The 16,772-nt window shown below is 35.7% G+C and overlaps 1 protein-coding gene across 1 annotated transcript in view; it reads left to right on the top strand.

Moving 5' to 3' along the window:
* The window catches only part of tex264a (testis expressed 264, ER-phagy receptor a), a 53,982-nt gene that overhangs the window by 34,694 nt on the left and 2,516 nt on the right, over positions 1-16,772 (top strand). The window contains exon 3 of the mRNA XM_056751402.1: positions 12,110-12,290. Within this exon, the coding sequence (XP_056607380.1) occupies positions 12,110-12,290 (181 nt within the window). The remainder of the gene's footprint in view (positions 1-12,109; positions 12,291-16,772) is intronic.

Genomic DNA, 16,772 nt, shown 5'->3' with positions numbered 1-16,772 from the left:
GTTTTGAGTCACTGTGTCCTGTAAATGTTTAGATGTGTCACTTCGGTGCTTGCCGCAGAAGTTCAAGCATGCCAAGAGTTCCCGTCCGAAACATTTATATTCAGTATTTCTCTTACAGCATGCGGTTGTGCATCGTCTTTCTTTTTTTATTGAAATTCAGGTGAACCCCAGAAAAACTCTTGGTTACACAAAGAACAGTTGCCACCTTTTAGAGACTGTGAGTTTTGCCTGTAGACAAAGTGTTGGAGCACAACACAATGATGTTCAGTTGGGTCTCCGTGTTGTGTGGAGTTACTGGGCCTGTTTTGATTATTACTGGTTGAGTGTATAAACTCCCTCATATTTTCGATTCGTCGTGTTAAAGAAGCTTGTGACAGGAAATCATTGGAAGGATCGATAAGTGGGTTGCCAGATTGAGTGTTATATGCAGTATATGGGAAGCAGTACAGCTGTATTTGAAATATATCTCTTTGATCCTTATTTTGAGCTAGATTTACTTTACTTGGATACAAAAATGTATCACATAACTTGTTCTGCGCTGTTGGTGGTATGGATTATGCCATTACTTTTTTCTAATCGTAAAGATTTTAGAATTTTGCCTGGCAGACAAAAAAGGCAACCCTGAAAACAATGGGAAAAGTAATGATTGTTGCCACGCCTTTTACTTTTATAACCACAGGTCTATATAAATGACTGGAATGCTCATGACGTCATTGCACTGAAGCTACCGCGCCGCCATGTTGGTATGCCCAATCGTTCTATTAAATTAATAGGGAATTACCACATATTAATGATAAAACAGTAACTTACCAGTCCTTGTTTTTGTATCTTAAGTCTCACAGACATTCTTACAACGCAAATGTCTTGAGGATGTAAATGGTTTATTATTCAAAGTAGGGAATTTTCCAATCTTATTACATATAGAGTGAGTTCATTTCATTACAGTAGGGTACATATCATATCAACAGACTAACAAGACACCTCAACATATGATAAATGTGCTGATTATGAAATCTAAATACAGATAAATACAGGCTGTATATGTTCTTAAGTCGTGAAGCTTTATTTCTAATCATTTACAAATGTGCCATTCCAGCAGTGTGCAATACACCTATTGCGCGCATAATAAGCTGTTTATTCTAGATCGTCATTTTGACTGTAAGTCAATGGCGCTCTTTGTCATTTGGGCATACCAAGATGGCGGCGCGAGCACTTACAGTAGCTTCAACTCCTGCCGTTGGTTTAGCGTTCCAGGTGGAATTTTTCGTGTAACGGTCCTCCAATATGGTACTGTGTACAACTATACAGGAAAACAGGCTCTTAACAAAATGGTGAAATAAGTGTAAAAAGTGTACAAACTCTTAATTCAAATAACTGCCCTCTCTCTCCCTCTCTCTCTCTCTCTCTCTCTCTCTCTCTCACACAAACACTTTCTTGAAATCACAGTCATTAGTGCAGGAACAGTAGTTAGATTCTGAGAGTCGTTGCAGCTGTGAAGACAGTAAATACAGACTATTAGTGGTGTCTTAGTTCTCTTTGCACTAACAGTTGCCGGTCCGAGGTGAACTAGGGTCCAGGTGCAGGGTCACAAGGGGTCAGAGGGCTTAATCCTGAATGTAGACTTTACTTCACTTTTAGTTTTCTGTGTTATTTTATATATAGAAAGACACTTATCTAAAAAAATGAGAGCATATAGTTTTCTGTGTGCTGTAGGAAACCACAGAAAAAGCCCCAACTGAATATTTTTATTTAGATATTACTTTATCAGTTTTCCCTTCTGCAGTTTACCACCATTACTCCCTACAATCACAGTCAGAACCCCCCCAGAGTATCCAACCAGAATCGTTTTTTTGTCTCCAGGAATTATGTTTTGTCTCTTTCTGTTACTGTCATCATCTCGTCGTCCCGTGGCTCTTATAGCTCAGGAAAAAATCAATCCAGACGTCTCAAGTGTTTAAATAATCAATCTACAATTGAACACTGTCCTTGCCCCAGTTTGCACACTGAAACTGAAGAATTTATCTTGGTTAGAGAGAATAAGATACTTTCTTAGTAATAAAGACATAAAAATCACTACACTTTTTTGTGAAATTGATAAACTGATACCACAAGCATTCGTTCCTGTACAATGTTTGCGTGAGCATCTGACTGAATGCTTACGATTAGTTATAAAAGTGTATAGTAAAATAGTTTTATTTTTAAAATAGTTTGTTTTCTTATGTTGTGTCACTTTCATCAAATCACAAAAGAAAACACAGTAACTTGCCTTTGAACAGACAGCTTGGAAAATGTTAGATTTGGACCCGAATTTGGATTTTTGAGTAATAAAATGAGATAGATAGCCAATGATAAAGCATTTGACACCTGTGAGGAGTAACAGTCTGTACCTGCTGTATGTTGATTGTTTATGGCTGTCAAGCAGCTATTTCTTCTGTTTGTTCTCCATCCTTGTCGTATCTGTCACATCACCTGAACCTGACGGCCCCTGTAGAACATATTCTGATACATTTTCCAGCCTCTGCACTTAACTGTTCATTCTGTATGGTGATGGACTGTTGTTGGCTTGTCTACAAGCGAAAAATGTGTGTTTTCTACCGTTGGCAAGCATAAATGGATTTTTAATGAGCAGTTTCCACATACCATAGTGTATGTTAGGAACTTGCTGAGCTGTATATATAGGGTGTGTGTGTGTGTGTATATATATTTATACTGTATAAATATATATTCACTGCCCGTCCAAAAAAAAGTCACCACCTGGATTTAACAAAGCAAATAGGTAAGAGGCTCCTATTTGATTGGAGGTCAAGGTTCGACAACTTTATGTGCCCAAAGAATGAGGTCAGCTTACTACCTGAATATACTGAATGACCTGGTTATTCCATTCAAGAGTTTTTTCTTCCCTGACAGCACGGGCATATTCCAAAATGACAATGCCAGGATTAATGGGGCTCAAATTGTGAAAGAGTGGTTCAGGGAGCATGAGACATAATTTTCACACATGGATTGGCCACCACAAAGTCCAGACCTTAACCCCATTGAGAATCTTTGGGATGTGCTGGAGAAGACTTTGTGCAGCGGTCCGACTCTCCCATCATCAATAAAAGATCTTGGCGAAAAATGTGGACAGGAAAAAATTCTGGACATGGCAGAAGCTTATCAAAACTATGCCACAGCGAATGTGTGCCGTTATCAAAGCTAAAGGCGGTCCAACAAAATATTAGTGTGTGACTACATAAATGTGTACATGTGAACATATGTACATAAAAACTGTACATATATGGGCAGATGTTAGGATTATGTGTTAAAAACCCCGAATTATCTATTAAATTGTTTGTTGATTTATTGGTTGATTTATTTATTTATTAGTTTGTTTGTTAGTTATTACTATTAATGCATAGTTAAGTGCAATTTTAAGTAAATATTTGACATTCTTTTATTCTCATAAATATATAAATAGTGACAAATATTATGATTGATTAAATGTCATGATGATTATTATTATTATTAAAATTATTAGTGCTATTTTTATATTATTATTATTATTTGTTAAATGCTTGTGTGAAAACAGGATGAAATTCATAACTGCTTCACCAGATTGAGCTGTTAGTGGAAAATATGCTTAATTATTATGAAAACAATGTCACGATGCTAAATATATGTATTTTCACTTTAGGGTGAAATGTCCTCAACATTCTTTTTTGTAAAAACATTGAAGCCTGTTAGATCAGTGTTGATTGGATACTTTCTCCACCAGCTCAGCTAATCGATTTACGACTTCTGTGTCAAGTCGGGCACCGGCGTCAACTAAGTCCTCACAATTACTGTTTAACGAGAAATGTGGCGTATTGATTGCCGGGGTACAAACGACGCACGCATACACCCACACAGATACACACTTCACAAAGGCGCACGTTGTCCCTCGTGTGTTCATTTGTTCGCTTCCGAAAAAAGAAAACTTTCAGAAGTCCGCCACTGGTTTGGACATGCCCACGCGGATGGAAGGGGGGGGGATAAAGGTGTTGTCGTGTAAGATAAAAATACAGCCCTCTTATGTAGCCTGCGACCACAAGGGACAGTCTGAATTGAACAGCACCAGAGGTGTGAAATGGAGTTTGCTTCTGTTCTCACAGATCCGTGTGTCTGGAAGCGTGTGCGAGCTCGTGACAGCATAAAGTAAATAGGCTGGGGAGGTAGGGCTCCGGGGACTGTCCGCAATTGTCACTGTGATTTGTGGATGTATTAATTCCTGCATCTATGTGTTGCCCAGGGATCCTTGTAAGAAACCGTTGGTCTAAGAATAGGCATGTAAATCTGTTTTTAGCCCGAGAGTTTACAAGCAAGGATGATCGGACCCTGCGTCCGAAGCTTGTGGGCAAAGGAAATCTGCATGCTGTTGAGATGGTCTTGAAGCTACTTCCTGTCACTCTTTATACCAGACTTAATCTGCCCCTATCATGCTTCAACTATTTGTCTCTTCCTCTCTCTGACCTCTGTCTCATTATTTCATGGACTGTCGGCCTCGTTGGTTGTCTCACAAGTAGATGAGAGTGCTGTCAGTTGCTGTTCTCTTGTCTTAGAACGCTTGCAGGTTACCGTTAGGCTTCTTCTCACTCACTTTTGAAAGGCACATCCGGTCTCTGTTTTTGATGCTCAACTCGTCTTCTATTTCCTACGGTTTATGATTTGATAACTATTCATATGGTAAAGACTTTTATGCAATGCAGCTTGCCATGTACAACCCATCAGTAAGATTTAAACCTGTATCCAAAGGGACTTACAGTGAATTCATGGTCCATATTTGTTTAATTCATGTGTTTCCTGGGAATTAAACTTTTTTTATATAATGAATAATATTATTTTAGTGTCCTGAGATAGGCGCAGGCTCCCCGTGACCCGAGGTAGTTCGGATAAGCGGTAGAAAATGGAAAAATGGATGGATTATTTTAGTGCTGTCACATTAACTCACATTAAATTCCAAAATAAATGTTTTTGTTTATACAGTATTATATATGTGCATGACATGTATATTTATATGAATGTACAATGCATATATATAGCACATATTTACATAAATGTATGAACATTTATATATAAATATAAATTACATTATGTAAAAATATAAATGTATATTACTCATAATACTAAATGATATACATACTGTATATATTGAAACACAAACAATATTTTGAAAACAATTCATTGTGTTATTTGATTTGAGAGCACTATTATTTGTACTATTATTTCATCGAGTGCTTAAATGTATTATTTAAATAAAATGTAATATTCTTTGAATCTACTATATAGCATTTTGTGTGCTATGCATGTTTATAAGTGATATATAAGGAGTTTATTTGCAAAAAAACATGTTTTTATTATGTTTTCATGTTTTGTTTTGTTATTACTACTCAATCAAAATTACAAAACTACAGTTTGTTGATTTTAATCGGCATGCACAAAAAAAAACCATGATTTTTTTTAACATTTTAAAACAGAGTTTTCTGTTATTGCAGATGAACTCTTCATATGATGATTCATTTTACATTTTCATTAAAACAAAATGTTGGTAGTGTCACATGAACAATCAGTCAGAAATTACACTGATTTCACCCTCACAAGCCCTCTGTGCACATAACATAGCAGTTCTTGGTTTATGTCAAGTTAAAGGTGTCAAGTAATGGCTTGCTATTCAGTTCAGAACATGAGCAACTGAGCTGTTAGTGAGTCATTAAACCAGTTCAGATCGATAGCTCATGGGTTTTCTGACAGATTTCCATCCCATTTGAAAATCTTTGAATAAATCATTTATTTCTGTCCTCCAAGATGTTAGGTTATATAAAATTACCATGAAAACAACTTTCATGATTATTTTTAAAATACTAAATTAAAATAAACTCTCCTCCCTTTTTCATACTTTATGAAATACATACTTTATGCATTTTTATTCGTACTTCCTGTCTTGACTTCACATTAATTTTGTCATAGCTGGGAACGTTTAGGAGAGCAGGTGGGTTGGAGTTGTTTAAAGGAAATACAGGTCCAATGTGTCATTTATTGGAGGATATATTGACAGAAATGCAATTTAAAAGGCATAACTATTTTGTCTGAGGTGTATAAAGACCTTACATAATGAAGCGTTATATTTTTATTACATAAGAATGAGCTATTTCTATCTACATCAACCATTGGGGTGGAATTCGCCATGTTGTTTCTACAGTATCCCTAAACGGAAAAACTGCTCTACAGAGCACGTATCGTTACCATGTTATCTCTTTTGGCAAAACATTGCTGATGTAGGTACAGTATGTAGATACAGTATTTATGAATGTGTTAATTATAGGAGCAAAAGCATATTGTTTTAATCGGACTGCTTTAAGACCTGTTAGACATGTGGCTATTGAAAAAATAAAAAAATAAAAGCAGCTTTTCACTTTTTAAAAATTATTATTTTACTTTTTTTTTTAAATTTATGAATGCATTATAATTGTGTAACCGTGGTTATTCATCAGACTATAATCGTACCAGCAAATTCAATAAACGTTGCATCCCTAGTGCCGATACACTATTTAGTTTAAAATTTGCAACAAAAAATAACATGTATATTAATTAGTTTGTAAAGACAATGAGTAGTTATTACAATAGTAGCACTTTGTCAAATTTTCAGCAATGAAACAGATTTGTTGCATGAAAAATTTGGGTATATTGTCTCACATGCTCCTTGTCAAAGTTCCATTGCTGTGTTTGTTTTATGCATACATTCAAGTCTGATTGAGCTGAGAACAAGCATTGGGGATGTGCTTACCTGCAAGTGTTCGCATTCTGTTTGTGGGAGGAGATGATTTCATGGAGCAGCTGTCTGAAAGAACAAAGTCACGACATTTCCCTGGAGTATTGCCCTTCTGTCACGCTCTTCCTCGCCTCTTCCCTCTCGCTTTTCCTCTAAGGCTTGTGCAGAAAATTGTATGGTGTGTTTATTGAAATCGGTTTGTGGTGTCTGGGAAATTGTTCCCTTGTTTAAACGTCATTAAGAAGGATTTTCTGACTTTATACTACATACATTCTAAACCTGAGAGAATTGAACTAAATCTTGTTCTAATATGTAATTTTTCTGAAAGCATAGATCCCAATAAGATACCTGTACATCATTTGCTACCACATGAATAATCAGTCAAGTCAAACGATGTGTTTTTACTCATAAAGATTTTATCAAATGCATACTAGACATGTTTGTCAAGTGATTTGGTTTCTGAACGTTGTTAAATGCTTAATGAACTTTAAAAAAACAGATCTTAAATAGATTTTAATTCTGCTAACTAGCTCTTAAGAAAACGTTTGTAGTCACGGCTGGAAAAAACAATTAGACTCCCTCAATTGCTAATTGGTGCATTGTAATCAATTAAGTGTTCCTGTCTTCTCTCTTTATGGGTTTCTGGCCCTCCATTTCACCTCCCAGCAGTAATTATATGCTATGTAAACTTTTGCATATACTGTACAGACTTTGGGCCAGATTTACTGAACAGGGCAAAAAAGCGCCGTGGGAGTTCCATGGGAGTGGAAACTTCTGCAGGTGATTTACAAACAAGGAGCACATTAAAAAACCAACGGGTGCAAACCTTAGTAAAGTTAGTAAAAATCACCTTGCCTGATTAATTTAAATACTTTCAAAAAAGTTGCTTATGCCAAAAGAGGCTTATGTTCTGCCGCAAACTGTTATTAAATCTGGCCTATATTATCCAAAAGAATACAACATTTTTACATACAACGCCTTTATTGATGCTTTGTGGGCTGTTTGAAATTAAAATTAAAAAAACGCTTTTATTTCATTTGGCAACACACACCACATTGTAATGTTTCTATACACTAAAAATGCGGGGTTGTTTTCAACCCATGGTTTGTCAAAAAGGACGCACCTAAGCGTTGGGTCAAATCAATTAAAATACACAAACCTGAAGCAAAAATACCCAACAAATGGGGAAGGGATGCCTCTTTTTTAAAATGTATATGCCTATTAATGAAGAATATGTACCGTTATGGATGTGACAATCCTAAAATAAAACCAAAGCTTTAGAAACTTGACGAGAGACCTCACGTGGGTATTTGAACCAGCAAATCTTAATATCTCTGGTTTTAGTAAAGTAAACCCTTTGGTTCACATGTATCAGATCGTCACATGTATTAGATTGTGCTACACAAGAGACAGATTGATCTATAAAGCAGTAATTGGCCCGAACTAAGTTAAATCGTGGCGAGAACACAAGGATCCATCGGTAGACATCGACCTTCTTCACACAAATCTCACCTGTCGATGGGGAATAAACAGCCTTTTATCTCTATGACTTTCTATTGAAGTCTTGTTTCAGCAAGTGTACAACTTGTGTAGACTTTTACTAAATGATATGCCAATAAACATTCAGGAAAGAGTCAGAGGCAAGGCACGGTTAGCAAGGGGTGCTAACTCGGGTGGTGCAGGTTTAAGTGTGTCATTTTTTGGAGGATCTATTGACCAAAATGAAATATAATATGCATAACTATGCCTTCAGTGGTGTTTACAGACCTTACATAATCAAGCGTTGTGTTTTTAGAATGAGCTATTTCTATCTATACACCCCGCGGTCCCCTACCATCGAATTCCATGATGTTTCTATAGTAGCCTTTAACAGACATTCGCTCTACAAAGCGCTTTTTGTAAATATTTTGGCAAAGAAGGAAAACGTGACGACATCTTTGTTCTGTGTCAGACACTGTAGTGCTTCGAAAGGGAAGAGGGGGTGAGTTGTTGGTTGCAATTCACAACCTCACCGCTAGTGGCCGCTAAATTTCATACACTTGACGTTTAAGTAAACCAGCAAACATCTTAGGCTGGTGTAGCTGGATATCTATGGCTGGCAAAATACTGAAGAACTTTAGACTGGCTAAACAAAGTTTTACAGATAAAACTGGCACATCAATTACATTTTATTGCATAAGAACATAAACAACACACCTACCGTCTCATCACGATTTGGAAGCAGCATTTGTGCACCTTGTCTGCCACAGGGTAAGTGCTGGGTAATGTTCGTGCCTTGTTCAGGTCTGAGGGGGTGGTTTCTTTTACAAAAGGGCAAAATTGAAAATGGGACATCATCCTACCGTAATTAAAAATGTTCATGCCGGAATACTTTCAATTAAAGGGGGTCTTGTTAATCTGCCGAGTAGTTATTTATTTATTTTCTCTGATTGAAGGTAAATTAAATATTCTACATAAGATAAAAGCTCTGAGCGATAGAGGGTGCTGTACCTGTCAGATGTTATATATGCACGGATGGCATAATGTGCGTTCAGCATTATACAGGTGCACTAACAAACATCATCATATTGTAATCACTCACATCATAATATTACATCAAATATTTACTGTAAAAATAATTTCTTATCTTTAGCATGAAGGTTTCTTTTAAGCCAGTGTCCAATGTTGACCTGCTGTATAATAAAACAGTTAATAATAAAAAAGTAGACTTGCATTGTAGGAAAAAAATAAAAATTGTACCTTTGACATCGACATCGACTTAACAATGTTACGACAAAGATTTTCTGTCCTTTTTATACCCAATATGCATGCTGTGTAAATATGCTTTGCTTTATTTTAAATCTCACAATAGGGAGTTACATGGCACGCTTGAGAACCTTCACAATGTTTCTTTTTAGAACCAACTGTATGTTTATAAACATAAAAAGTGAATATTAGGTACATTGACGTGTACTTAGGTTTGATGCTTTTAAAGTGGGGTTCGGAAGTATGGAGCTAATAGTAAATACACTTATACATTTTCTGATTTAATACATTTTTTATGAGTATACATTCGAGCTGGCAAGTGATTCATGTCATCCCAGCATGGCTTGAAACTGTTCCAAAGAACATCTTGTGTGATTCAATGGAAGAAAATAGACCTGACCTTTTGTGCAAAGAGGTTAACGTGGTCTAATTCTGCTTGCTTTGTTAGTGAAAAATTGAAATTATATATTATTGCCATAATTTTTCTATGTCTAACATTTAACAAAATTCTGAACGTTTCTTTCTTGATTAAAGATTTTATTATTAATCTTATTTATTATCTGTTATTTAGGACCCCAGTGTACACATACGCTTCCAAAACAACACTGGTAAAATGACAGTGGAGGAAAGTTACAGACAGATCTGTGCAGATTTTCTTATTGTTCTCACTTTGTTTTCATGGAGATGGAGTGGGTCGTCTTTTTATTTTTCTCCCGTGCTCATTATCTCTCCAAGTTCAAGGAGATGTGCCTTCATTTGCATGTCGGGCCCCTAAGGGATGAAGTCTTTTTGTGTATCAGGTGATTCATACCGCTTAGCATATGCTTCTTTTACAGAGGATAAGAATAAAATCAGTCAATTATCTGCGAGGAAGAGAGTGTTTAAAACACCTTCAACTGTTTTTACTTCCTTTTCTTTAGCTTACTTAACTGTCACTTTCCTCAAACATATGCATATATAGTTTTTTTTGTTTCTTTAAGTAAATATGTGATGAGAATTGTTTAAAAACTCCTTACTTTTACTATTTTCCAAAAACTTTGATACATCTCTTTTCATATTCTACTATTTCGTATTTATATTCAGTATCTCAGAATGTAAACTGTGTGTGTGTTTTCCTGTGACGTCTTTACACACCAAAATAGTGTTACTGTATTCAAACAAATCTCTCCGCATGAAAACGTAGCACAATTATAAAAGCGCAATTCTATCCTAAGGGCCTGCTTGACGCAAACATATATCTAGATAAATTCATATATATATCTAGAGTGATCCTCAGTAGTACAAAACGGTGTTACAGTCCTTGATTGATGAGTTGCATTTTTATTACTGTTCATTTTAAATATGTTTTGCACGTATGCTGGTACTTTAGCGAGACATTAATGATGTTTTATGACCGCTCATATTCTTCCCTTCTCGGTCTATTTGTTATATAGGGTCGTTATTTGAATGTATCCTGAAACAATAAAGAACTGATTACGCATTACACACAAGCTTTATGATATACAGTACTGCAAAAATAAATCCGAGATGCATGCAGATGCACGATGTTGGGTCAAGAATGAAAGGAATAAATAAAGATTTAACAGTCAAGCATGATAAGTGTAAGTGGCTCATTTGCATCTAAATTCTATTGACCCTTGTTAGAAGTTTAACAATGGTGCTAGAAATGTTTTATACGAACAACACTCCCAAATGACTTAACCTTAGCTGATTTTGTCACGGCTGACGGTTTTATTTGCGTAACAGTCTGATGAGCTTTCAGCTTTCGCATTGTTCTTCTAGATCATTACAGTGGCATTTGCTCTCATCCTTAATGAGGCCACTTCATTAAAAGCAAGCTAATTGGTGTAAACTCCTGCCTAGTCTGGTTCTAAAGTTGTCATAGGGCTGGTGTGTTTGATCAAGAAAGGTCTGACCTGATCTTGATTCTAATGAGGTGGGACATCATTGAAGGTCTTTTGCAGATGTGTCATTCCATTCTTAGAAAAAATGAATGAAAATAATTAGTGCTCTGTGTATTAAAGAGCAAATAACCAGGTGTCACAGTGAATTCTTCATTCCATAGCTTGTTGTTTCTATAGTTACAGTATGTTGCTTCAGTATTTCAGTAGACGATTTTAATATTCAAGTTCTGTTAGCCAAGTTGGTTGAAATCTCTTTGAATCGAGTTTAGAAAGGTTCACTTATGATGTTTTCCTATAGCTCAGTCGGGAATTCCATCGATTCCCATGGAACACATATATAAAAAAGGTATAGATTAAATGCACAGTAAGGTGCTTTGCATAAGCGTCTGCCAAATGACTAAATGTCATTCTGTTTTGTAATTGTTTTTCTCATCCTGTCCTTAAAAAAAACTTTTTATTTGTTCTCTTTTGTAAAACAAAATAGGAGGTATTATTTTGTAGATTGTTTATAGATGTAACATGATGGCACGGAGTAAATGATAATTTAGTTTTTTTTTTGTTGAACTGTCCCTTTAAAAATTCAGCCGAAGCTTTAACTGTTCATAAGTTGTCTTAAAGCAACGCACAGGGCCGAATGTAAACTTGTTGATCAATTTTCCATTGTTTTCTTCTGCAGGAAAGGAGTCTGAATGCACACCCTTTCCTTGAGATATGCAAAGGAGATCTGATCCATTACATGTGCCCTCTGGAGAAACAAGAAGACTTCTTTGTCCCTGAACTTCTTGAGAAAAAGACAACTGAGGACATGGAGGAAACGGTGGAGCACAAAGATGATAATGACACAGAGTCGGGGGCAGGTATGTTACTATACTCAGTGAAAGCACAATATTTTTGTGCTTTGGGGTTTGAATTTTCATGAATTTTTAAACTCAAGCTCACCCACATGACGTTTATCATGTTTCAGGCCCCCCGGCGTATTTGGAACTCAAATAAAGATATTTTGGGACATCCGGGAGATTTCCAGGCCTCCTCATAGACATCATGGTTATAGTTGTAGTCAAGGGACAGAAAAGTACTAAAGACATTGTTAAATTGCTCCATCCGTTTATAGTGGCTCAATTAATTTTTTTTGAAGCGAAATCTTCGGCCTGGAGATCTCTCGGTTGTCACATAAAATATCTTTATTTATGTTCCGAAGATGCAGGCAGGTCTTAAAACATGTTGAACGTCATGTGGGTGAGTAAAAATTAACAAAATTTTGATTTTGAGATGAACTTTTCTTTAAAAAATTAATAACATCACACTGTGTGATATTTTAGCATCTTTTTGTGTTGATTGTGTGCTAAATTAAATATAATTCAATACATTAAAAAGGACAACATAATGTTGAGTTTAAAGTTAAGTAACACAAATTGTGTTGTTCTTAACTAGACACAGAGATGTATTCAGTTAAGAAAAGATTGTTTTGTTTTTAGCAAAAGATTTTAGAAAACGTCAAAAGTAGCGATGCACCGATATGTAAATTTGACTGAAAATTCTTGAAGCCGATAACCGATATATTGGCCGATATACCGTACTTAAATATTAAAATAACATATTCTGAGACTGAAAATTATTTTTTCCTCTGAAAATCATACAACCGAGCCAAATTTACACCAATTCAAGATTCTTTAACTTTTAAACTTTTCTGGCATATGGTTTATTTATTACATTTGTGATGTTCTCTCATAGCAACCCAGAAATTGGTTCTCAATAGCCATAAGTCTAACTAGTCTCAAGACAGACAGCATTTAGACAGCAGTCGGCTTTAAACAATATGCTTTTGTTCCTATAATTCACATATTGATAAATATCTACATACTACACCAACAATGTTTTTCTAATAGCCGTAAGTGTATGATCATGACAAAGACAGAACTGTGAATTTTAACCGATACTGATATGGCCGATAATTTATCGTGCATCCCTAGTTAAAAGTTTTTCTGTTGCCACACAACAAAAATATTAAACACCAAAATCCTTAAAATAATATAAACGGTTGGTTTAATAATTTATATTTAATTTAAGTAATGTATTACATTTTGATCAAGTTTTCATACTAAGTATGATTTAAAGTGTTTTGTTCTAAATACAATTCTGCATTCTTAAGTCTCTTAGAATGTAACCTTTAATACATAGACATGCATAACACATTTACATTCATACATTTGGCAGACGTTTTTCAAATGCAGTGCATTCAAGGTATAGATGTTTTTTTTATCTGTAATATCCCCTGAGTCGAACCCACAGCCCACTGCTTATGCAACACTCTTGTATTCTTGTATAGTTACTGAGATACTGTATAAATAACGTCATAATGTCATTGCCACATTCAATCTTGAGTTCTAGAGTCGGCCCTCATTAGACTTTGTTAGCAGATCAGATCTCTAACCATTAACCTAATTCCAAAAGTTATAAATCTGTCAGTACTTCACTACACAAAATCGCTGTGCTTGCACCTCAGGCTGGGTCAGCTGTCATCCTGTAAGATCCATGCAGCAACACACATCAGCTACATTAAACCGACGTGCACTTGCATACATGCCTTCATAAAGACTAACACTTTGTCGTGATGTTGTTACTTATTTCACGTCGACAGGCTCTGTGCCACGGAGATAAAGGAAACAGCGTGGCTCAGTTGCAGCCGTTGTAGTTCACAATTCACTCTGTGGTCAGTAAAACAGATGGCTGTGAAGATTATTGATGATAAGGTCCGTAGGCTGTTTTCTGCCATTGTATGCACTTGTGTGTGTTTGTGTGTGCCTTTAGCTCTCTTAATTAAAGGGCGTTCAATCACATCCTCTCAGCTGGATCTGACAAGTGCAGGTTGTGAATCAAGCTGCTTCATTTCGGGGATTGCAAGACAGATCTCCCTCCCTCTCACTTTCTCTCTTCCACTTGCTCTCTCTTCTTCTCTACCCGCTGTAGGTGTTTTGTCTTGAAGGTACTTTAACCTAAACTGATGGAGTTTATTTAGCTATTAAGAAGTTTGTCTGCCTGGAGGGTGCTCTTATTTCAATGCCATTTCGACAGGTGCCATGTTTATTAACGCTAGAAATTGCCATACGCAGTTATTTAATGTAAAATGTAGGTTAGGAAAAGTGTATTAATCTGCGAAGATAATTCTGTATTACCATTAGTGTAAGTAAACCTGTTGTACCTTCTGATTATTTTGTATTACATGGACTAAAACAAATGACTGAAGATTTTCTTTAAATAATAATAATACAATTTAAGATGACATTAAAGATCAGCTGTTGAAAAGTATTACAACCTTGATAAAATGTAAATGTAATTTACAGAATTAAATAGTCATAATATGTAAAAAATATGGTGGAGGTACTGAATCACATTGGCACGTAACTGGTATTTTACGAAGGATGTTTTCCAAACTCCAAAGTACGTAGTTAGCTGTTCGGTTACTTACTTAAACGTGCTTATACTTATTATATGTATATTATAATTTAATTATTTCTTTTGTGGATATTGTCATATACACCCCCACACACTGTACACACACAGCTTTAAAGCTCACCTTTTCTCTCTCTCTTTCTCTTGCTCACTCACTCCTCTCATACCTATAATTACCCACTCCTGTACTCCTTAAAAATCCCTTTCCTCTGAACCATTTTACTGAAAAAAATCCTTACAGCTCGGTTAACAATCCCACTGGACCCAATTTAGAAACTAATTCAAGCAAATGGGATTTAAGAGGCTTTCCAAGGAAAGAAGGGGTTCACATTTGTTCAGATTTTAAACCGATTCCAGAGGCTGAAAGTAAGGCAGGTTTTTCTGGATTGGAAGTTCCCCCTTATTATGTAGATGTATTTCAATTTTAGCCAAATCAATCCACACGGGTGACTAAGTCATCAAACAGCAATGTGAAAGACTGACAGCATGTCAAGACACATGAAAACTGTGATAAGACCACAGTTGCACATAAAATAAAATACTAAACTTTTCCGAAGTACATGTACAAATATTACTGTTGTATTGCTTAAAATATGAACTTGTTTTCTTTAGAGTGTTTGACTTCTGAAAAGTACAGAGCATATGTTTGTTCTCTTTGACCTGTTTCTCCAGTGTTCATTTTCTGCAAATAAATGCAAAAAGGAAGGGATTTTTATTTGAAATTTAGGAAAATATTGAAAAAAAATGATCAAAAAGGATCACTTGTATCTTAACACATAGGCTACCTCTAAATAGTAAATTCAGAAAAACTAAAACTAAGTGTGAAATGGTCTCTTAATTCTTTCTACTGCTTTATATTTATATTATATTCATCCTCATTTTCTGTATGCTATTTATTGACCAAACATAAATGACACTGGGAATGGTCATAGAGTCAAATTTTCCATGTCAGTCCCTTGTGTGTCTCTTGTGGTGGCTCAGGCAGGCCAGAATCTGTCTAGAACTGAAAGCGATAATGACAATGGGGTGAGTTATTAAGGCCAGGGACGTGATTAGGAAAAATGTATAGTGCTTGTGAATTAATGACACTCACATAATGATCCCATGTGACCATTCTCCGATGTGCCAATGATCTTTGAGGTGTCAACCAAACTGTGAACACTAGAGCTAATTCGAGTGCCACAGCGCTCAAGAGAATAGTATACATTACAATGGGAAGGACATGTAGAGGCAAATTCATCAGGGCCAGAAGAACTCAGTCTAATCTTAGCCGTGCCCTTTTGGGTTTTTAAAAGGTTTCTCACGGGCTGAGAGCTTATAATTAGTTGTAGTGACTTGGGCTAGTTTGGGAGGAAACGGCCGCAACACATGGAGGTTTAAAATAAAAGCATTGGGGAACAGTCCTTGATTAAGTCCACGTGTCAGTATTATTAGCGTTATAACATTAGATGTTAAAGTCGCAGTGATGAGTTGTTCTTAGGCACGACTCGTACAATTTTTTTTTATATTATTAAATAATAATCTATATCACGGAGTAAATATATATGCAACTATTTTAAAAATAAGATTAAATGTTTCACGTTTTAACAAATAGATCCACATTTCGTAGTTATTGTTTGTTTAACTGCATAGCCTCTTTCACCAGACGTTTATTTTTGTTTTAAAAAGATCATTCATTCTGGCTTAAGGGGGATGGTTTGTTTCAACTGAATGACATATAAGCATATCTATGTGATTGGCAAACTTAAGGTGTGTTGTGGCACCTAATGGGGTTTGAAAAGGTTCTCTCCTCTCTTCTGCTGCTGCGTGCAAAGAATCAAAGCTTAATTGAGATGATTTATCTAATATGTTTAGTTGGCTTTTAGTTTACTTTTTATTACTTATGTATT

The sequence above is a fragment of the Triplophysa dalaica genome, chromosome 6, assembly GCF_015846415.1.
Source record: "Triplophysa dalaica isolate WHDGS20190420 chromosome 6, ASM1584641v1, whole genome shotgun sequence".
In the NCBI taxonomy this organism is placed as follows: Eukaryota; Metazoa; Chordata; class Actinopteri; order Cypriniformes; family Nemacheilidae; genus Triplophysa; species Triplophysa dalaica.
Note: the sequence above shows the minus strand (reverse complement) of the source record. Positions and strands in the feature narration are given on the sequence as shown.